Source organism: Falco punctatus (genome assembly GCF_963210335.1).
Source record: "Falco punctatus genome assembly, chromosome: 2".
Taxonomy (NCBI): domain Eukaryota; kingdom Metazoa; phylum Chordata; class Aves; order Falconiformes; family Falconidae; genus Falco; species Falco punctatus.
Window position 1 is genome coordinate 90,915,531 of NC_137581.1, and position 23,506 is coordinate 90,939,036.

The 23,506-nt window shown below is 35.6% G+C and overlaps 1 protein-coding gene across 3 annotated transcripts in view; it reads left to right on the plus strand.

Moving 5' to 3' along the window:
- RPS6KA3 (ribosomal protein S6 kinase A3) overlaps positions 1-23,506 on the plus strand; it is an 80,435-nt gene that overhangs the window by 31,025 nt on the left and 25,904 nt on the right. For all 3 annotated transcript variants that reach the window (XM_080377577.1, XM_080377576.1, XM_080377578.1), the window contains 8 exons: positions 5,520-5,636; positions 7,942-8,023; positions 11,848-11,928; positions 12,943-13,022; positions 15,409-15,515; positions 17,913-17,950; positions 18,322-18,464; positions 21,640-21,710. In XM_080377577.1, the coding sequence (XP_080233703.1) occupies positions 5,520-5,636; positions 7,942-8,023; positions 11,848-11,928; positions 12,943-13,022; positions 15,409-15,515; positions 17,913-17,950; positions 18,322-18,464; positions 21,640-21,710 (719 nt within the window). The remainder of the gene's footprint in view (positions 1-5,519; positions 5,637-7,941; positions 8,024-11,847; positions 11,929-12,942; positions 13,023-15,408; positions 15,516-17,912; positions 17,951-18,321; positions 18,465-21,639; positions 21,711-23,506) is intronic.

A 23,506-nucleotide genomic window follows, 5' to 3' on the forward strand; every position in this document is an offset into this window, starting at 1 on the left:
GAATTTTAGGTGCAGCAGAACCCCTATGGTCTTTGGATGTGCTAATGTCCCTTATTCTGGATAGCCTCCCTCTTCCTGATACAAGTAAGAGCACAAATCTGATCCTGTGCCATCAATTCAAATGATTCAGGACTTCTTACTTGTGGACTATTTTGTTGGTGTCAGAGCATACACTTAAACATTATATTTTTTAATTTTTATCTCTAGTTTGTTGTTTCTTTGTCCTTTTTATATAAAACTTGTAGACTAAGAATACTTCTGTGTTTTGAGGTGCTATTTAAATTATAATGAGTGTTTATTGTGTTTTCTATATTTATCATATTTAGGTTGTGTCATAAGAATATATCTCATATGGCATTCACAATACTTAGTTGTTGTAAGTGTGTGTCTGGCAACCCTAGCTTAAAGTGTCCACAGATGGTTTAAGCTCAGACTCCAGAATTCTTGCACACACCCTTTTTACTTGTTTTTCCTTTCATACCACTGTTATGTTATCTTCAGGAACTGGAAGTTAGAGGTAAAAAGGCTATGTACTCTTTTTGCTGCTGTATTCATGATTAGAAAATAAATTCAATCTGTAAAAAGATTGGAATTATTAGGAGTAATAAAAGAAGTGGAAATTACAAACCTGTGGGAGCAGTAGGAGTGGTATCGTGAATGAGACTGGCAGCTCTCCTAGCAGTTCAGAGCCCATTTTACTAGCCCTAGACCAGCTTTTCAGTTGTCCCTAGAACATGCTGCTCAGAAAAAGGTCTATGGATAAGCTCGTCTGTGTAAAGCAGGCAGTGTGTTACGCCATCCAGCTCTGTGTGGGCCACTTCTTTACACACAGAACCATTTTCAGATCTCCTACTGAAAACTCAGAAATCTGAAGGATAAATGACAGAAGATTCTGTGTGTAGATAAACTCACGTTTTTCTCTTACTTTTCTGGGCTCTTTTGTTACTACTGAGAAATATTTACCTACTAAGGCTCTTCTACTTCCTTTAGAGTTTGAAGTCCAGCTTTCTTTTAGTACGCTATCTAATAGTTTTTCCTGTAATAAGATCTCAGAAGCAAATACAAATATTTAATGTTACAGCAGAATTAATTTGTCTTGAATTAAAAAATGAACATAAAAACAAATTCACATAAATTCAATCACTAAAACAAAAGTAAGTATTTAGAGTTTAAGTACCTGAAATACAGAATTTTTCCAGCAACATGATTAGGCTGCTATTTTTATAGCCTAATAATGGTTAAACGGTTTTTAGAAACTGCTTGCCTAGAAGGTGTGTATCCTTTTTCTTTTTTCCTGACAAGCATGTTTCCTATTCTAATTTGCAGCTGATTCCTAAAGAGAAAAATGTGTCACCCTTGGTATGCTGAACCTCTCTCTCTCTCTCTTCCCACCACCGATTTGGTTTGTCTGTGGAATATAGCCCATTCAGTTGTTTGTTACGCACAGGAATGCATACATGCATAGACATATATTGTGAGGTACATTACTAAGAGCTTACTTACGCTGAGATACTTACTGACCAGAATAGTTCTAACTTGCAAACTGTATCAGTACAGGAAGTTATTCTGAAATAGTGGCAGTTTAAATTCGTACCCAAACTTGTTTGTCACTTACTTCCCTTCTAGGCCGGTGTTGATTTAACACTATTATACTGTTAAGGAAATGTTAAGGGAACTCGGAGTAACATTACCGTCTGTTTGTTTCCTTGTATTCTATATTAAGTTTCATGATAACGGAAGCCAGTAGCAACCACTTTAAGTTGACTAACACAGTATTTAAAACTTTTTGAAATGTGGCTTTCTATAACAGTTTTACTTTCTGCTGTGAGGAAGGCCTTAAAAGAGAGCTGTGTGGCTAAAAAAATCAATTTATTTCTCAGGACTTTTATTTAGACATTGTTGCAGTAATAAGGCTTGAGAAAAGGGAACTATCCAAGCTTGTAAGTAACAGAAATAAAACTTAGGCAGTGGGGTGTAGTTATAACTGGAAAGAAGATCACCATTGCAATGGCCAGGTCACTGGTGAGTGAAGGGCTGCAGTAGTGTGAAAGTTGTCAGGGAATAGGAGAAAGAGGGGCAAGCAGAGTCTTTCAGCACCCTACACATCTCATCTAATCTGAATTCATCACATGGGACAAATGTTTTTTTTCCAAATATTAGGGAATGATCAGAGGCAGAGGTTAAGAGAAATTCAGTACCAGGCTAAACAGCTGACTTTTCTTCCAGCATACTGTGGGATGACATCTGTCAATTAATGTAATTAGTGCAGTTAGGTGAGAAGTAGCGATCTCTTTTTACAGTGTGAAAGGTTTGTATTTTAGTTCAGGTGGATAAGTGTGTACAGTGAGGGTTGATTACTTCTGCATATAATTTGTATTTCTATAAAAGGCCTAGCTTTTGTATTTTTAACTGCATTTGCAAAATCTGTTGGTAACTATTCGTAATAAATCTTGCTCCCAAATATGTTATGGACAAGTTACTAAAGTAGGATGTGATCTGAGTTCTGTTTAATTTAAAACAGAGTTGTATTAAGTCTGCCTTATAAGGACTGAAGAATATCTGAACCCTGAGAAACTGTGAAGACTGGGAATATTCTTTTAGCATTAGGAATGTGAAGTGGTAGTTTGGAGGGTTTTTTAGAGGTTGCCCAAAATAACCACTGGAAAGTTGGTTGCATAATAATTGCATCGCATTCAAAAATATTTTTGTTTGTATATAGAGAATGAGTTAATATATTTTCCATTTCTTGTTTTTATTACATTTTATGATGTTTTTAAAGCAATGCATCCACCTGATCACTTTGTGTCCCTGAATCTGAGTAGATAATAGAAAGATTTGAGGAAGTTCTGTTTCACGCATTTTTTTACTTTCCCAAGGTTGCCAAGGAGCTAATAGGTAAAACAGTGAAACAAAAATGGATCAAAGTATCTGAAGTAATGTGTACTTGGCAAGCTATTCTGCTGTGTTAGTCCTCCCCTGGGATTCTCTATCATTGCAGTAGGTGGTTTAAGTAGTATGTAATCCATCTGATTATTTTCATCTTTTAAATTAGTATATACAGATGTCCACCAGCAAATAATTCCTTTAACAAGTAAAGGAATCGGTATTTCTTTCAAACTCTGTAAAGATTCAGCCTTGAATCAATGATGGTAGCATTTTATCCTGAAAGGAAAAAGGAGTTTAGGCTTATTAGGAGTAGTACAGAGCACGCATACATACACATGCGTGCAAAATTTTGGCTGTCTTAAAATAGAAGTTGGCAGCTACCCTCATTGGTCATCTTAGATTTAGAACACTCAATACAAATCCAAGTTCTTTTACATTAAAATATCTTTTTTCTTTTTCTGATTTTAAAAGTTGTCAGGATGTTCTGTGCATTATTACAAAGCGTACACTGGATTTTTTTTTAATATATCTACACACTCTCTCACACATACATGCTCAGGATTTGTTATGTGCAGTTTCTTTCCAACTTTGGTTAAAATCTTTTGAAAAAAAGGGTCTTTCGAAAGAGAAATGTTGATCTGGGAAAAGCATATGTTAGAGCAAGCTGATATGTATGAACAGATGCTGTGCACTTATTAATGTACAGTACTGCAGTGACCAAATACAAAAGGATACTTTCAGCAATAATTAATGCATATAAATCTTGCTGAATACTTGAAAAATCTATAAATTCGTGCTTCAGAAACACGTCTTTAGAATGCTGCCTCTATTTGCCCATCACTAGAACTAATTAGTGCACGTTTTTGTGCGTATAAATAAAGGGAAGGTCTGGAGCAAGGAAAACATGCCCTTGGTGGAAAGGGGTCAGGTTAGAGAGTACTTAAGCAAACTGGGCGTACATAAGTCCCTGGGCCCTGACAGGGTGCACACATGAGTGCTGAGGGACCTGGAAGATGTCGTTTCAAGATCACTCCAATGATCATGGTGATTACGAGAAGTGCCTCAGGACTGAAGGAAAGCAAATGTCACCCCTGTCTTCAAAAAGGCTAAGCCAGGGAACTACAGAATGGTCAGCCACACCTTGATCTGTGGGAAGGTGATGGAACAACTGATTCCTGGAAACCATTTCCATGTACATGAAGGACAAAAAGGTAACTGGGGTAGTCAGCATGGATTTCACAAAGGTGAAATCATGTTTGACCAGCCTGAAGGGACAGTGCAAAGAGGACAGAGCCAGGCTCTTCTCAGTGGTGCCCAGTGACAGGACCAGAGGAATGGGCACAAACTGAAACACAGGGGGGTCCCTCTGAACATCAGGAAACACTTTTTCACTGTGAGGGTAACCGAGCCCTAGCATGGGCTACCATGGGAGGTTGTGGAGTCACCATCCTTTGAAATACTCAGAACCTACCTGGACATCGTTCTGGACAACTGGCTCTAGGTTGCTGTGCTTGAGCAGGGGTGTTGGACCAGATGACCTCCAGAGGTCCCTTCTAACGTCAACCAGTCTGTAATTCTGTGAAATAGATCTGAGACTTCCTCATTAAATAGAGGAAAAGTATTCTCAGATTTATTTTATTCACTATAGCCCATAGAAGGGTTAGAAAGAATGCACAAAAAGTTGAAATTGTAGTTAGTATATTTGCATTATATAAGTTAACGATTCTGTGTAATGCCTAGATAGTTCTATGGATGACATTTATAAGAATTCAGGTTTTTTTACTTAATTTTGAACACTTGCTGTTAAGTTCTGAAATTCTTTCCTTGTGTAACAAGGAGCGGTGCTTTTCAGGGAATTTTTGAATTCTGTGCTGAAAATGCTGAATTAAGTGCAGACCAGAAAAACACTAGAAGATCCACTGCCCTTTAGAGCTTTCTGGTGACAAGTTTCTCACAGAAGGAAATGCTGAAGACTGGCAGCTTTTATAGAATAGACTCTCCTTGAGAAGAGAGGCAATGAGATTCTTTTCCGTACCAGAATTTTCTCAGTGGCAGGTGGAGAGTTTATTGCTGCTGAAGTGGGGGTGGAGGGTGTGCTGCTTTTCAAGGAAGTGTCTCGAGTCTTACACTGCCTTATAAAGGTGAGCATTAGCATCACTGCAGCATAGTGGTCCTCATTCAAGTGTTAAAAAGGAGGGCTTTCCTAAGAGATACGGTCCCTTGATGCATTCTAGGTGTGCTTTACGAGGACTACATTCTTAAGAAGATTGGTTTCCATTAATGGGTTATGAATCTGGAACAGAGATGAACCAAACAGTATCAGCCTAAGCACAAAAGCTTGGGAATCGCTGACTTGCTTTGTCAACTCCATTCTTGTCTGGATTCTGATGCATCCCTTACAGTTTAAGCCATGTCATTACTGAACTAATACTGCCTTTTGTAACAGATATGATTTACTTTTTTGTGTCTTAATTATGCAAATAGCATTGCTCAGTGTTTTTTATCTACATGTAGGAGCATGTAGTTGGTTGTATTCAGTGGCACTGATATTTTTTCAACATACTGTGTATTCATAAACATTTTAGGAAGATGCACCACTAACGTAAATTTATTCCACTGTGTTCATCTGTTAGGAAGAAGGAAATATAAAAGAAATTGCAATAACTCACCATGTAAAGGAAGGCCATGAGAAAGCAGACCCTTCGCAGTTTGAACTTCTGAAAGTACTAGGACAAGGATCCTTTGGAAAGGTTGGTAACTGAACTCTTGTAGAGCCAATTATTCAGGAATATAGCATTGAATAGGAGTGAAATATTTAGAACAGCCACAATCTTGCATTAAGGCAATGCTGCAAGTGAGAACTACTTTCTGAATTAGTGCTAACTAGCCACTGTAACTTTGGCAGATCTTTTTAAAGCAGTAATTTTTTTTCTGGTTTCTGTGATATGTAGTTCTCAAGGTTCCATAGAAAAATTGACTTGATATGAAATAATTGGATATTCACTGTTTAAAATGAAATATCATTTTTCTGTAACTACTCTTCTTCTGTGTTGGAGGGGGTGGGCTCTGAAATGTTTTTTTGGTAAGTATTCCTAGTTGCTAACTTGCTAATGATAGGTCATCACCAGCACAGAAGCTATAGGCATAATCTATTTTTGTAGCAGATTGTAATTGCAAAGAGCCAATTTTAGGCAATAATGGCTACTGAAGTAAACATGATATATATACCCTAGTTGTGGTCATGCTAGACATTAGCTGTCATAATTTGGTTAAAGCACAACGTACCTTCGTGTTTATTTGAAGATCTGTTAAAAGACTCTGTTTCTAGCATTTAGTGAGTACTGTCCACACTGAGATCTCACTAGATGTACGTGATTCATACTTTTAGTTGTCCAGATCCAACGTGGAAGCAAAAGATTAACTTGATGTGACAAGGCAGATCACTGAGACAGAATGGAATACACAATGTAAGACAACAGAGCCTTTATATCAATTTTCCACCTTAATTGCAATTCTGAATGTGATGTTAGGCTCTAGCATATAATGCCATCTGTATGGGGGAAAATGAGAATAACTGGTCCAATTCTCTCTTGGTGGTAGGAGATTATATTAGTTATATTACTGGAATAGAAGTTCCAGTTAAGCTTGGAAATTTAGATGTTCAGAAACTATAAAATTTTGTACTCAAACTAGTAAGAATTCACCGAGAAACCTGATGCCAAAGGTGGTTTCCTGTGCTATTTGATTTCACCCAGAATTATAACCAAGTTTTTATTTGGAAATCTTCAGATCAGGAGAAGTAAATCATTCAGGGGCAAGGAAATGTAAGTTAATAAATGATAATTTTAACAATCCCTTTTATTTCATTTATATTACTAAATTCAATGCTGTAACGGGGCGGGGGGCAAGTTTTGAAAAAGCGAAAGTAATTAATTGTCTAGCTGACTCAAAGTGTTGCCGAAGTGCTGAACAATTCAGTTGTTTTAGCCTTAAAGGATTGATATTACAAACCCCATAATGTCTTTTCTAATAATTTGGGAAGATGTCACCAATTTCCATTCAGTTTAAAAAGACTAATTCTGCATGCTTTTCAAGGTTCAGAATTTTAGGTTCAGAATTGTGGAAGAAAAACACACCTGCCACAGGTTTTCTGGTTATTTATGAAAAAGTGTAGAGACATGTTGTGGTATACGAGAACGTTAAAACTAATTTCATATAACGTATTTATGTCTGGTTTTGTATCCAGTTCTCATTTATGTTAAGATCCCTTTGCATCATCGATAGATGATCAGAATATATAACCAAGCATAAATACGTTATATGAAATTAGTTTTTAATGTGTTTTTCTTCCACGGTTCTGAACCTAAAATTAGGCTTTGCTGGAATTCACTTTGAATTAAGGATATTTAAAAAACAATCCCACTCAAGAAATCCCATTACACTAAAGAAGGAAATGAAACACAAATAAGCTGAGGCTGGTTGTTCTTTATTGGTACATGCAAAACTAATCTGAAATATGTCATGAAAAGGTATGTTTTTGGGACACAAGAGGTTGTTATAATTTTATAGGACTTTTTATTATTATTATTATTATTATTTCGTTATGCATAGATTCATACAGTTTTCCAGATCAACTTTTGCATACATGTTTATCTTTATATCTGACATTTTATTAGCACCTTTGCTATGCCATCTTACAAATTTGAATAAGACAAAACTATTTAGAGGTAAATATTAAAAAACTGAATTTTATGTTTCAAGTTTGTCTCAACTTCTGAGAGAATGCAAATTCATCCTTTCTTCTGTTCACTGTAGTCAATTAAGTTAAACCAAAATTAATTTAGCAGACTTCCTTGAATTAACCTTTTAGATTATGAAATGAAGGAATAGTAGGGGAAAAAAATGAAGGAAAATTTTGTTCAGCTTTGCAGAATCTAAAACTGTCAAGCTGAGTTTCATTGAAATAATACTGACTACTTGAATATCATAGCCAAGCATATTGATCAGACTTGCCTTTATTTTCTTTCAAGAATTCTTTTTTAATTTTCAATGCAGGTCTTTCTTGTCAAAAAAATCTCAGGATCAGATGCTAGACAGCTTTATGCAATGAAGGTATTGAAAAAGGCCACCTTGAAAGGTAAGCGCTGTTGAGAGAGCAGGAGGAGGGAAGAGGAACTGGGGACATTATACTCAACTTTAATCTTTACACACACGTTCTGCAGATTGTGTCTTAGAACTTTCTTCTAGCAAACAGCAAATAGCAGAATACACTGCCTTGCCTTGTATTGTAAACCCAGAAAGATTAAGTAAACAACAGTACTACACTGATATTTATGGGGGAAAGTAGGTACCTTTCCATGCTGTTTGTTAGATGATGGTGGGTTTAATAGGGTAGTTGTGTTACATCTGCCACCGACTTGTTCCTGAGCTGTTATTTGAAACTTAATATCCTTCCTTTTTTCGTTTGCTGTGCATCACCAAGGATACAGTTAATGCCTTTTGCTCAGTTTATATTTAGGTCGTGATATTTAAAAGTGCATTATATCAGCTGTTTTATTCTAAAAGTTTTAAGCACAGGAGTGTAAGTCTGTCTTTAAAACAGAGGTATACAGTACATTTTCCCTAAACTTTTGGCACTTGTTCTGGATGTATAATATGTTTGATAAAATTATAAGTTAATAATCTACTCTACTTGAGCAAATAGGTAAATTATTTTGTTTCCTGGGTAGTTTTGGTCTTGAATTGTTTCAGTAACAAAATAAGTTTAAACCTAAACAATCTCAATTCTGTCCCAGAGAATTAGACAAGAAAAAAGAAATAATGTAATTTTTACTGTAGACTAAAATGTGATCTTTTCGCATCATTGTGAAAGTGATCTTTCACACTAATCCCTTAACCAGAACGTGTATTTATTGCTTTATGCCATTGTTTAATACTTCTGTCTGTAGTTCTTATAACTCGTGACTGTACTGAAATTGCAATGGTAATTTTGGGATAGTTCCAACAACTTGTAGTACTTCACCTATGTTGTCGTTCATTAATGTTGATAACATACAGTTTAATCTGGAAATACAGAATGACTGAGGGAACAAAAATTTACATTAAATTGTGAACTTCTGCTGAAACATTGAACTTGACATCTTTCTGCTTAAGATCTAGTGCTGAATATCTAATCTCACTAATCTCATTATATGTCACTTCCCCTTAAAACTATTAGAGAGGGTGTAAGTATTTTTTAACAGTTTCCTATATTTTGATTCCTCTGTGTTTTGTGGCACGTGTTATTCTCATTATTTACTTCCTGTTTTTCTGAAATTGATTTCCACTCATTTAAGGTATTTTGATATCCTCAATACCCTTTCATTCTCCAGCCTGTTAATAGCTCAGGACTGGAGTCAAAGGTCATTCAGCAGTTGCTTTTTTAAGACATTTAAAGACTTCTCTCTGACACCTTTTGATTGTGATTTAACCTTATGCGTAAAAATTAAGAGTCCAAGCTGTGGATCTAGTTTTGCCTACAGATGGCAGAGACTGATAAATACAGTAACTGGAAGCTTGACACTTCTGGTTGGAACAGGAGTCTCTTTGAGATGCTAAGAAATCAAGGGTGCAAAAGGCTTGAGCAGAAAGGTGACACTAGCAGGAGGATGCCACACTTTTAAACACTTCGAATTTTTGAGTGCCTTTTGGTTGTGATTCATGTTTGAATCACATGTGATTCAAGAGTGGACTTGCAAGCAAATGAAGATTACTGTTGAAAACTTAATATGAAATTAACTGAAAGTAATCCTTTTTTTCCAGAATTGCAACATTTATCTAATCTAATGTTGTAATTTTAAATAATACACTGTATTGCTTGATTTGTGTAAGGATCCTTAGCTCTTTCAAATATATTTCATAAAGTTATTTCTGTGTTCTAAGATTTAAGATAAAAATGCCCTTTAAAGACCGCATCTTAATTGAAGGCAGTGTGATTCATAAATCAAATTTAGAGAGAATATTTTCATAGGAATGCAACTATATTAGCCAGAACACACAGCAGCTATGCACAATCAACTTTTTAATGTTTAGAGCAAATCCAAAAATATATGCATAAACTTTGTTTAGTGCAGAGACTAGTTTATTAATACACTCTGATAGAAGGGATCACCTTTCAGTGCCCATTTATGATGGGGAGAGAGAAATGGCCAAATCATCGCTGGAGAGTCTGGCATCAAACATTTTAAGAAAAATCAGTGCTTCCAGCAGTACACATAAAGAAACTATAATTAACAGAAGTGAGCCATTATTTATCTTAGACATCTAATACTAATGTCTGAAATAAGCTTAGTTACTTATACTTCTTTTGCTTAAGATTTTGTAAATCCAGACTTTCTCTAGCTTTTCAGGAGCAAGGCTTGTTATCCATATAACTGTTGCATAGCTATAGGTAATGAAGTCTTTTGAATTATTTTTTTTCTCCACAGAACCTACCTGAAAAAAGAACATTCTGTATTTCGATTTTGTAATGCAGATAAACCCTTGGAACAGTGAAATCACACAACTGTTTTATGACAATTTAATTACTTTAGATGTAAGGGTCAAAATTCGAATGTGATGATTGCTCTGTGTTTGTTGAGCACTTATTTCATGTGCTTCCATTTTTAGGAACCTGCTGTAGGGAGATGGAAACTTGATACCTTTATTAATTCACAGAAATGTATCTATGTAACTTTTTGACAAGTACTTGTATTACTGTAAGTGCCTGTTTCTGGAAAAAGGTAGCGAAACTTCTAAAAGACCCTTTTGCTTCTTGACTTTTTTTTTCTTTTTCCTGCCTTGTTATGTTTTAATGGCTGGGAACTCTGGTTTGTTAACTGTACTAGGAATGCCAGCAGCTTAAACTTTGGACTGGACTTCATTGCTCTGGGCTGCTTCCTTCAAGAAGCTGTATCATATGGGAAGGAGGCAGTAACAAAATGTAGAATAAGGGAAAGAAAGGGAAATGCAACATGTTAAACCAACGTAGCAAACTTCACTAGCTCCCATCTGTAAGAGTTCTGAGTTTTGTCTGTGTCCTGGCTAATCTGGAGCTTCAAATGGGGACGAGGCACTGACTGGAGTGGCCGGGGAGTTGCCTAGGTCAGCTGAAGCAGGTGCCATGCTCAGCTGACTGTCCTGCCTGTATTCAGGGATTGCCAGCCCCATATGTGGGGCATCTGCACATGATGCTCATTTAGTTTAATCTGTGGTGGTATAGGAGCAGATATTTGTCTGGTTCTGAGCCACCATGGTGGGGACAGCACAGGCAGCTTGAGCAATAACAGCCTCTGCTGTCTGATACACTGCACTATGCACGTGTTTACTCTCAGTAGACCATTTTAAAATCAGAAAGGTTATCTGAAGTACACGCCACGTTGAATGGGTGTTCTTTTTATTCTAAGTTAATAATAAAGAAGGGAAATAAAACAAAAAATTTCCTTTGAAATTGTGAAGATACTTAATAATGCAAGTTGTTTGAATTGGTTAAGCCAATATAAGCATCTTTATGATAGTATAATTGTATTTGTTATTAGTTTGTTTTGTTATGACTTTAATTTTCCCTGCTCTTCAACAATAGAGGAAATGGCTATATTTTCTATACATAGCTGTGACAGTTTTGCTTTACTGTTGAAAAGGTTAACTAAGTATAGGGCAGACTGAAGGGTGGTTATGTTTTCTCATGTGCTTTTGTTATATTTATTTACCCAGCGTCAGATTTTCCCAACAGCAGAAACAGAAGCAAACTGAAATGCATAATGAGATTTATCAGAAAGCTCTGTACTGTGAAATAAATTCTGTCTCATATCTCTTCTATATATAGTGACCTGCAGACCATTGTATTACTACAGGCCACGATGTGAAGTACATCATGAAACATTGAGTAATACTGATTCATAATGTAAATTCTTTTATTTTAATCTTGCTCATATCCTGTTGCAGTTCGAGATCGGGTTCGAACAAAAATGGAACGTGATATCCTAGTAGAAGTTAACCATCCTTTTATTGTCAAGTTACATTATGGTGAGTTGTAGAAAAACTAATTTTTATATTGTAAAAATGGGTGCTTGTCAAGATCGTACCTACTGTTTGCTTTGTGGTTCAGAGAATCGTAGAAAATTAGTGTCTTATCTCAATCCTGGTTGTGCAGAAACTTGCTGTGTAGTGATTCTCATGCAAAGTAAGCACATGGCTACCTTCATGTACAGTGTTAAATCTCTATAGGACTCAGAGTCTGTAGCCCTTTGTGTTTTCAGAGAGCAGTTATCTATTTATGTCTAGCCATTCTTTTCCAAAACCTCTTCTTTTTCGTAAATGTCATTCACTCTTTTTATTATTTCATAGCCTTGCTTTATTTACTCTATAGAAAATACATGCAATGGCATTAGTTCCAGATCCATCGATACTGGTGGGAATATGCCTTTTAATTTTAATATTAAGGGCAGCCATAAAAAATACTCACGTGGAGGGGGGAGGAAATCAATACTCTTAGCATGTCATGCAGAAAGTAACCTGAAAAAAAGATAGAGAATAGTTTCCACTGGTTGTTTTTTTCCCCCCAGTTTGTGTTTTTAGTGTCCGGTTTTTCCTATAGCTCAAACCTGAGATGTCTATCACTCTCTGGTGTGGCTTAAATAATGTAGCTTTTCACTATTTTACTTGTTATTCTTTTGCAAACTAGATCTCCTGTTAAGGTGAGTTTCTAGAGGTTGTAGAAATATGTGCATTAGTTACCATTTTGCCCTTTTAGATCTAGGCTTTTTACTTCCAAAATCTGGAATGAAATGCTGACTAACATAAGTATATATTTTTTTAGAAATTCCATTGGTGACTTGCTTTGCTTTCACATGGTGTGGGAGTTACCTGGTCCATGGTAGAGAAACAGTTACTTAATTCCTTTTAAAGACATTTTTCCACAAAGGAGAAAGATGAAGAATTAATTTTGATGATGAAAATAAGAGTGAATTTTTGGGTATGATAATCTTGTGATCATGGGTAAAATTAGATGATGTTTAATTTTTTAATTGATCTTTTCAGCTTTTCAAACAGAAGGGAAGCTATATCTTATTTTGGATTTTCTCAGGGGAGGAGACTTGTTTACACGTTTATCCAAAGAGGTAAACTTTCCTAATTTGAAAATTGTCTATTGATAAAATCTCACTATAAATTGTCTGTATTAGCAGAATTTATTTTTAAATTCAGTTATCATTGAATAAAATTTCTAATATCTTTTTTTCATCAGCTGGATCTTCTGCTTGGTTGGTTTTTTTGCAAAAAGTAGTCACTTTGTGAAATGCTGTTGGTAATTTACTTGTTTCTTAAAAAAAGGCTTAAAGAAGCGGTCTTTCTGTGCTGCTTTTCTTCTATTGCTACCATGTTTAAAGATGAGTCTCAGAAAGAGATGGACTTTTATATAGTAGTTGTATTCAAATTGACTTATTTATGTCTGGTTTTAATATACAGAATTCAGTGTCAGGTGGTGATTGTTGTAGTTATTAACATTTAACACAAAAATACATTATTTATAAATATTAAAAATGCAAGAATTGTATTCCCCTTACTTCAGTAATTTTCCAAACGTGAACACTTTGCCTCTGTCATGCTGGTGGTATTTCTGTGCAGGTAGAACTTGGAAAAGTTTGGTTGCCTCAAATTAATTTGATTATAACTCTTAAAATAAATGCTAACATTTCATGTATCAGATTTTTTTTCTATCACTTGTGCAAAAACTTTCATCAAATAAATGGTAGGATAGAGATATAAATATATCCCATGTATATCTAGTAGCCAGAGCTTGTAACTGTAGCTGCCTTCCATTTTCCCTTGCTACACGGTATCTGGGACAGTTGGGTCACCACTACAAAGCTGTATGGTTATTAAGAGGAGAGTAGAATGCAATGCATTTTGTATATAGATAGATCTTAATTTCTGTGCTGACCACGTAAAGTATTAAATTTAATTCAGTCAAGCCATCTGTTTCAAGTTGCTTATTTTAGTTGGTTTTGCCACAGATAAGTAGAAAGTTATTAGTACTCTAAAAATGAGATATTTTCTTAAAATCCATACTTCTTTCTTGATTCCTAAGAAACAATGTATGTTGCTTTCCTGCTGATGACTTCTTAATCTTGAGCCACTCAAATTTTATAGGTTTAATATGGTTAGAAAGAAATAATCATTATAGGTACCTGAATCCAAGCAAATTGCTCATAACTGAAGGAGTGAAATGAACATTCTGGATGCAATTAATGTCATCCTCCTATCAAATCATGTGATTTTTACAATAGATCAGATGAACTGCAGCCTAAAAGTTCCTGCTTTTTCCCCATTGACTACAAAGGAAAAAGTGATTAATTCCGAGCTAGATGTCTAAACCGCAGATGTTTTAGGATCAGGAGAGATTAACTCCATCCATAGTGGGTGTATTATCATCCTCATGGGATCTTTCATTATTTGAGCTTTTAAATGTTTCTTATACGGATTTCCCTTCTTAAATGTGCCTGTACTAAATATTGGCTCTTTTCTAGAAGTAACATAAGCAACAACCTTTCGTACAAGCTTTGATATCACTTTCCCGCTTTACTAAGGGGAAAATACAGTGTAGTCTTCATTCCTAACTCTTGCTTAAAATAATGTTTATATGTGCTCCCCATTGCCATTGTTTTTTCCAGGTCCATATGCTGTATCTAAAGATTTTTAAAAAAGGCTAAGTGGTAACAGAGGTAGAATCAAATAACGTAGGCTTTTTTTTTTATTTGTATCTTTTTCTAAATTCTCAGAAAACATTATTTGTAACTTTTCTGTCAGTGGATCACAACAGTTGTTGATGTAATTGGGACAACATGTTCATTTCATTCAGTGTAAGCAGGGATTAATTTATCTTCTTAACAGAAAATGTGGGATTACTACCTGAGATCTTACCTGTGCTCTTACATAACCTATTTACTTAGTTTACTCCTCGATTTACCTTTTCTGCACTTACATCTCAGTCTGCATATTGGGGTTTTTACCATCACTGTAACTTCTTTCTCACAGTACTTTGAGACAGTCTTCTCCAAACCAAGGTGCATATGCTTTTCTTGTGTCTCTGACTTTGTAGACGAAATTCAGGCCTTTGGACTACTTTAGTCTATTTGTTGTCTGGAAGTGAAATGGACACATCCAATGAAGAGGTAGTCACATTGTTTAAATGTTTCCCAAAATTTCTCAGTCCCAATACAATGTATCTGTTCCCTTGAACAATCAGAAGCAAATAACCTGTTTTGCAGAAAGAATAATATTGGCTTCAGAAGTTATTTTTCAGGTATGTACTGTGAAATAGTATTGCTTATAAAATCCTAGGTTTTGTTTAACTAAGGAATTTTAATTTTTAGGGTTTCATATATAAATGAATTCAAGTATCATGAAGAACCATTCTGCAAAACCACTGTTTAAACCATTCTTTAGTTGGTGCTGGTATAAGCTTTACAGATTTTGCATGTAAAGTACGTTGTTTTGCTTTTTCAGGTGATGTTCACAGAAGATGATGTTAAATTCTACCTGGCAGAATTAGCACTTGCTTTAGACCATCTACACAGTCTTGGAATAATATACCGGGACCTAAAACCAGAAAAGTAAGACTCCTCTACAGCAGATGCAGTTCATTTATTTGGTTTCTGTAGCACTTCTATCCATGCACTTCACTATCCAGCTTTTAAACTTCAGTAATTTACTATATAAACTGAACAGGGAGGGAGGTGGGGGAAGTTTGTGGGCTATTTTAATTAAAAAGGTTGGATTTAATTTCTGCTAGAACATCTGAGCATCTAGTTGCAGAGTGATATGCCAAGTACTATAATCCATATCACTTTAAGAATGTACTGAAATATTCCTAACTTTCATTTTCCAGGTATTTTAGGGTGTACGATGGAGAAGAGGTGGCCATGACCTTTTGTTTTTGTCATTAGTGTAGAATTTCGGGTATACAGAAAAACTTAGAACACATGTGTGATACAAAGTTACAGCTGAATGTTGTGTCTTTACATTTGGAAGGCTAACAGCAAACATTTTTTTCCAATGCTGATTTTTAAAGTGCACTGCAGGAAGAGCAGAATAGAGTTTAAAATTTAAAGTAAAATATGGAAATATTAAGTCACAGGCTTCATTTAGTGTATTGACAATCACTGAATCGGTAACAATTACACTGAAAACTTAAAATAAGCTTGAAGCTACAATTCCGGTATGGTGTTGTGTCTCAATATATTGGCCATCCATGCTTCATTCAAATGTCTGAATTCTGTCTCCTGTGTATGTCTCTCCTCCAGGAAGCTTTTGGGGTTTGGTTTTTTAAAGTTTTAGAAGATGTGAAGAAGAAAATGTCAGTGCAATCACGTGGAACATTTGAGCCTTTCAGCTCAAATGTATGCTGTAGTGTTACCCTCTGTCTGGAGGGGAACCTAAGTGACAATATGATGTGTGCATCTCCTCTGTTGTGTTCAGTCAGGTAGTTAGCATAGGCTGCCTCGTTGCTGGGAAATCTGTAATATAAACTCCAAAGTCCTGATGTCTTTGGTGACCCAACTTCTCTGTTACGGCTATAGGGAGAACCTGAAAAGTCTGTGTGAGATAACCATCTCATGTAAAGGATTGGTGGAAAAGAGCAAAAAGGAGTAACAAGTATCACAGAACCTGGCTGTTCCATGAAAATTCCATTAGGATAGCTTGTTCTTTTATGCATCTCCTGGAAAAAAAGACACAAATTTTAAGATATTTAACCCTGACTGACAGGAAGGGAAAGATTCATACTCAAATCAAAAATTTGGAGACTTTTGGCATGGGGTTGCACTTCCAAATGAACAGGGAATTAATTATGTTTAAACTTTGGGAGTGTTCTGTTAAGTAATTCTGTAGTGAGGAAAAATAAGCTTGCCAAGTAGAAAAAGATCTTTAAAAAGCAAAGTGAGAGAACTTTAGTTATTTTGCTAACATTTACTTCCAAGAGGAAAAGAACGAAATAGTAATTGTCAGAAGACTAAATAGCTACTGCCTCAAACACAGTGTTTTTTAAAAAGAAAAAAATTGGATGTGTCAATACCTATTGAAACGCCTTTGGTTTTAGCCTTGGGTATATCTGATTAAAAAAACCTATCAAAGCAAATCATATTACTTGCAATTTATGGATGACATAGTAACTCTCACAGGCTGTATCTGTACTGTGGGGCTGTTTCCCACCATGGAAACTGTAAGGAGGAAAAGGAAAGGGCAGGGAGAATGGACAAGAAGTGTGTGCCTGAGTCATGTCTCATCCCCAGGATGAAATGCAGCTGCCCACAAGAGAATCTGGAGGAACTAAGTCCTCTGTGTAGGTGGTGTTACAGAGTCCAGTTCCTGAATATTTCACATGTGTTGAATTGTGATTATATTCAGTGGTGGTTAAGGATAGTTGGCATCTCAGAGAACTGTGGCCGCCTTTGTGATTGAAATAAACAGGCGGAAGCACAAGGCCTGCTCTCTAAGTGTAGGGCTTATGGGTTCTGTCCTTTGGTACAGTATGAGAATATTTATTACTTCTGTTATCTGTAGTGGTCAACACTCTGAAATGGCAATTAAAAATGAATACCCATTTTGCATATATATGCAAACATACATTGTATTAACATATTTTGCTCAGTTTAATAGAAACAGAACTGTATTTCTATTTTTAGCAGTTGTGATAGACACGCACTGCGGATGGCCAAAACTGAAAGTTCAATATAAACGTTACTACATACTGTGCTGAATTTAACCAAATAGTTAAATAAAGCTCTGAAGTGTTGGTTATGTTTTATAATCTTTGCAAAGAAAGAATTAAAAGAGAATAAATTGTGCGGTTTCAAAGTATCATCTCCTAATGATTCATTTACATGCATGTTCAGTTCTGCTCATCTTTATGTATGCTGTTCTGTTTATTCCTAAATGTTATCAATACATTGTCTGAAACAACAGTTAAAAGATTTTAATTAGTTTATTTTATTCTTTTTATTGTTTCTTAGCATCCTGCTTGACGAGGAAGGACATATCAAATTGACAGGTGAATAAGGGGAAAATGCAATGTCTGGATCTTTTCATTATAAAAATCTTTGCTTTTTCCTTTTTTGGGGGAGCGTGATAAAATACGCAGTTTTAACTGGTAGGTAATTTTGCTGTGGAGCAAATAAAGTAATTAGTTTGAAATAAATAAAATACAGAAATAATTTAAATATTATATCTGCTTTACAAGTATATCTGATCTTACGGACATATGATAATGTGGGGAGGGGAAGAGAATTCTGTAATTCCCACATGTGTACTTGGGTGTATGTATGAAACAAGTATCATGTTTCACATTATGGTGAAAGTATTAACCATAAGTGATTTTAAAAAGAATAATTACATTTAGAACTATTTTTGGTTTTCTACCAGATTTCGGCTTAAGTAAGGAGTCAATTGATCACGAAAAAAAAGCCTACTCTTTCTGTGGAACAGTGGAATATATGGCACCAGAGGTCGTTAATAGACGAGGCCATACACAGAGTGCAGACTGGTGGTCTTTTGGTGTTTTAATGGTAGGTTTCTGGTAAATGTACAAAATAGCAAAACTGTGCTTTGCCAGGTTTGGTGAAACAAATCAAACATTAAACTCTAAGGTGAGCTTTAAATGAATTCTAACTATCAAAAAAGTCTAAATTATATGAAATTAATAACAATACCACAGAGTTTGGATGAAGAACATGGACTAGGTCTCATATCAACACCAACAATATGCCTATTTTTGTTACCATTGAATTGAAATACTGTGCATCTATTGTAGTATGAATGTTATGGAGACTAATAGGAATACTGAAGTATACCGGAAAAATACTGTCTCTTCCAAGACAGGGAAGAAAGTTAGATGGAAATTTTAAGTTTGAATTTATTCTCAAGTTGGAAAAAATGAATGATAACTTTCTAATTAGTCTCCAGTGTAATTATATCTCAGTGGAATAATGGCAGCTGTTGCTCTTACAAGTCAAAATAATCTAAATGACACTGAGCTGATATACAATATAGTTGCTCAGTTGCTTACAGAGTTTCTGCAGAGAGTTAACTTCTGTGAAGTTACAGGGTTGGGGGAAATAATGTGTGTATCAAATATGGCTTTGGAAGAGAAAAATAGATCATGTTTGGTATATTAGGAATGCTGAATGGCTTTTAATATTTATAATCTTTGTGTGCATTTTTACATAAAAATTAAATAGTTGTATTTCTAAAGGAAATAATTTTGTTTCTTACTGCTTCTGCTACATATGACTGTAACAGTACAACTAACGTGTGTGCTTTGTAGTACAAAAAGTACTCGTGTTTGAAAATAAGTCATCCTATCACCTTTTAATCATCTAGAATGCTGTTGTGATCTGAAAACTGACTATGTAAAAGTAGCACCTGATAACTAGACTCTCTCCAGGTAGACAAGCACACACACACACACCCCCAAGTACATTTGATCAGTAAGAACACAGTCAAGTAAAAGATAATTGTAGGGTAGTTGCAGGATATTCGTTGTTGATAACACAAACAGGATTAAACTTCAGCTTTACTTCATAAAGCTGGGAAACATAATTTTGTGCTTACAAAGTGCATATGCTAAAATTGAAAACTGCTGAAAGATGTTAGACGTGACGTGTAGCTTTCACAGTCTAAGTGCACTGCGTTTTAAATACTTTGAGTTCTACTTTGAATACAAAAATATGACCTTAAAAAGTAATTTCTCTAAATTCTAGATGGAATACAGTGCAGTTTTCTCAACATCGTATTTTTATTGCTTGCATTCCTAGTTTGCATGATAATTTTCATAGACAATCTGTATGTGTCCGCTCTCAAATGATTTAATCAATGCAGATTCTAATTAAGAGAATTCAAGTGGTTGTTGGTGTGGTATGAGTACACATTATCTGGATTGAACAGAAGTTAAAGATAGAAACGGACACTAGAAAGATGTATCGACAAATCATTTGGTCTCTTTTCTCCTGCTGCTGGATACTGAGTATGTTTAAACCATCCTTGAGAAGTATATTTCATTTTGTCCTTTAAAAGAGTGACTGTTTTGAATGCCAGACGTGAAAACATTCATTTAAAGTTTTCAGGAGCATTATGTGTTTGAGGTACTCTCCTGTAGAAGGTGATAACTAGGGAAGGCCAGTGTTGGCTTATTCTTAAAGTACTATTGACCTGTTGATGTTGGAAGGTAGTGTTTTTGGAGGGGACAAAGAACATGTATGCCGAGTTGTTTATACAAGTGTGTATGCTTGTGACAAATAGGACCTTGCTAAAGAAACTTTTTTTTATTTCAAGCAAGTGTAAGCCAAACATGCAGCACTATAAACTTACCTTTAAAAAAGGGCTTTTTTGCAAGTGCAACTTGTGACAATCATTCTACACTATAAACAAACAAAAGGTGATTTTTTTTTTATAGTTTTGGCTTGTGCCTCTCATATCTTCCTGAAAATTGTCTTAAGTGTTAAGTTAAAAGTAGGGTTTTTTTCATGTTGGCATTATATTAAATGTAAAATTTTAAATATAAGTATATATGTAAAAAATAATATTTAGAGTAAAAAGTATCTCACAGTAGTGAAGAGTTTTTATTCTCTGAATACTTTATAGGTAGGGTAAGAATTCTAAAATTTTATTTTTATATAAAAAGGTTTTAAAGAATGCTGTTAGTGCAACTTCGTGCTCTTATTGTAGATATAAGAATGCTACAGTCACACATTATTCACTCAAGTTATCCATGTACATTTTTAATGCTTAGAAGTCTGAATGATTAGGTCATACCAGAAAAGAGGGGAATAGAGGATGGATACCTTGTGTTCAGGATGACTTAAGCTTGCATAAGCTGTTCAGAGGGTTCCTTTATAATTATTTTAATTTTGATGGCTTTAAGTGTATGCCTTGACACTTCGTTAGATGAAATTGTTTTGCAATTCTTAAACCAAAAATCAGGATTTCTGCCTCAGAGTATTGGCTCCCATGACGGCTGCCGGACTGCTTTTGCTACCTTGCTTAGATCCGATATCCCTGCAGTATACTGCAGCACAACAGAAATGCCTTTCTATTTATCTATTTTTACTCAGTCACTTTCAGAACAAATCAGTATTTTAACAGTGTCTGTTGCCTGCTACCAGGCACTGTAAAATGTGCGTGCATGTACTCTGTAGCTCTTATGTGTTCCTTCAGGCTTTATATCTGCTGTATGCATACAGTAACCACTTTTCATCATGCATGTCTTCGTCAGTTTCAACTAACCTTTTTCCCCTTTCCAATTAAGGCTATGTACATGCCGATGTAAAAAATTTTGACCTTTTTTAATTTCTCTGCATGAGGAGAAATCATCACTAACTTTTGAAAGGGGAATTTTTTTTCCCTACTCCCCACTCTCTTGAAAACTAAAATACAGTTGTATAGATCAAGTCTTCCAAGAATAAACTTTTGTAGGTAGAAATGAAACACAGGACATTATAGTCTAAATTGTTCAGATAGAAGCATGTAAAGCAAGGTGTCAATATAGGAAAATATTTTGCAGCTTTAAAAATGCCAAAGGCTGCTCAATGTTTATAGTAATTTAAATTGTACAATGAGAGGTTGTTTTGCACAGACTTGATTGTTAACATGCATGAATTTCGGAAGGTTAAGATGCTAAGTAGTTTTGTCAAAAATTAGATTTTGTCCAGGTAATGTAATTGATGAAAGTTTTACTCTATACAGTTTGAAATGCTCACTGGTACTCTACCTTTCCAAGGGAAAGACAGAAAAGAAACCATGACTATGATTCTCAAGTGAGTACACTCTTATTTATATATCTCATCAGGTATTCTACAGGGATGCCCTCCGGGCTGCAATATCTAATTTCTACTCTTCCCTCATTTCCAAAGGTACTGGTAAATCCTCACTCCCTATTCCATACTACTAATTCCCTTTGCTGCCTGTCTAATTTGCCTTTCTATTCCTCCCCCATACCAGGTACAAAGAATTTCATAGCAGCTCTTTAATCTGTAATAATAACTTCTCCAACCATATGATCTTTCCCATCTTATTTCCATAATATTTTTAACTTTCTTATCCCTTTTGATAACCTGTGTGTTTTTTCCTTGTTGTTTTTTGGTTTAGCTTTTTTTTTTGAGAAGTATTTTCTCTCCTTACCCATCTCTTACCAGCTCCTCACCCTACTTTATATTACTGGTGCTGCCAACAACTTGCTTCTCTGATACTTCCCCTGGTTACTAAAGTGCACCCTCCCTTACATACTCTCCTATGACTTGTCCAAGCTCCAGTTTTCCCTTTTGCTATTTCCAGTATAGATTTTGCATTAACCATATTGTGGAAATTGCTTTCCTTCATGCAGTTAATGTTCTTGGTTTTGCTAATGAAGACCTGCTGGGGGTTTTTTCTTGCTGATTCCCTACATATTCTCTGAACTAATACAACCTATGACGTAATTGTCCCACTTTTGGGACTGTAGCCCAATGCTGTGCGCGCTCCTCTGTTTCCTCATATCACAGTTTCACTTCTCTGTTTCCATCATTTTTTACTAATACTTTTTTTCCCGTAGAAGTTCATAAGACTATTTTAGTTTTCTCATTTGTTTTCTGCTTCACTGTTTTTCATTGTTCTTAGTCCCGTTACCGCTTGTCTTCCCATATATCGAAGCCAGCGTTTCTTTTGCATCAGCGGCTTGTTTTGAAAAGTAAATATATGAAGTTCTTTCATATTTTTTAAGCAATTAGAATGTGAAAACTGCTAGAAAACAAACTCATTCTTTTCCTTGCTTTTGCTTTCATAATGCATACATGTTATGTTACTCTTTGCCCTTGTTTTTCTTCCTCATCTTGTATTTGCAAATGTATTTAGTGCTGCTAGTTTCTGCTGCTGCGTCAACACCATGCCAATTCAAATCTTCATGTTGTGATTATTGAATGTCTTTTACTAAAAGGTTCTATTTATTCACAGCAAGCGTAAACTCCTTCTGACCACCTCCTACTTACAAGAAGCTAGTCTGAATTCTACTGCACTATCACTTATTTCAGGAGCCATGCTTTTTTTTTTTTCTATCCATGTCTCACAAGTCACATCTTCTTCTTCTTTCCTCTGTCTGCATGTGACTCATCTCTGTTCCTCAACAGTCTTTCCACTGTTGCTACAAAAATCTTATGTATTTAGCTGCCATGTGGACCATCCTCCTTGCATCTCCCCAGTTAATTGATATTCATAGTCATTCATAGCCCAAAGAGCGGTGGTGAAGGCAGTTAAATCCAGTTGGTGGCTGGTCACACGTGGTGTTCCCCAGGGATCAGTATTGGGGCCATTTCTGTTTAATATCTTTGCCAATGATCTGGATGAAGGGATCAAATGTACCCTCATTAAGTTTGCAGATAACACAAAACTGGGCAGGAGTGTTGATCTACTTGAGGGCAGGGAGGCTCTACAGAGGGATCTGGACAGGCTGGACTGATGGGCTGAGGCCAGTGGTATGAGGTTCCACAAGAAGGGCCAGGTCCTGCACTTGGGACACAACAACCCCACGGAACACTACAGCCTTGGGGCAGAGTGGCTGGAAAGCTGCCTGGTGAAAAAG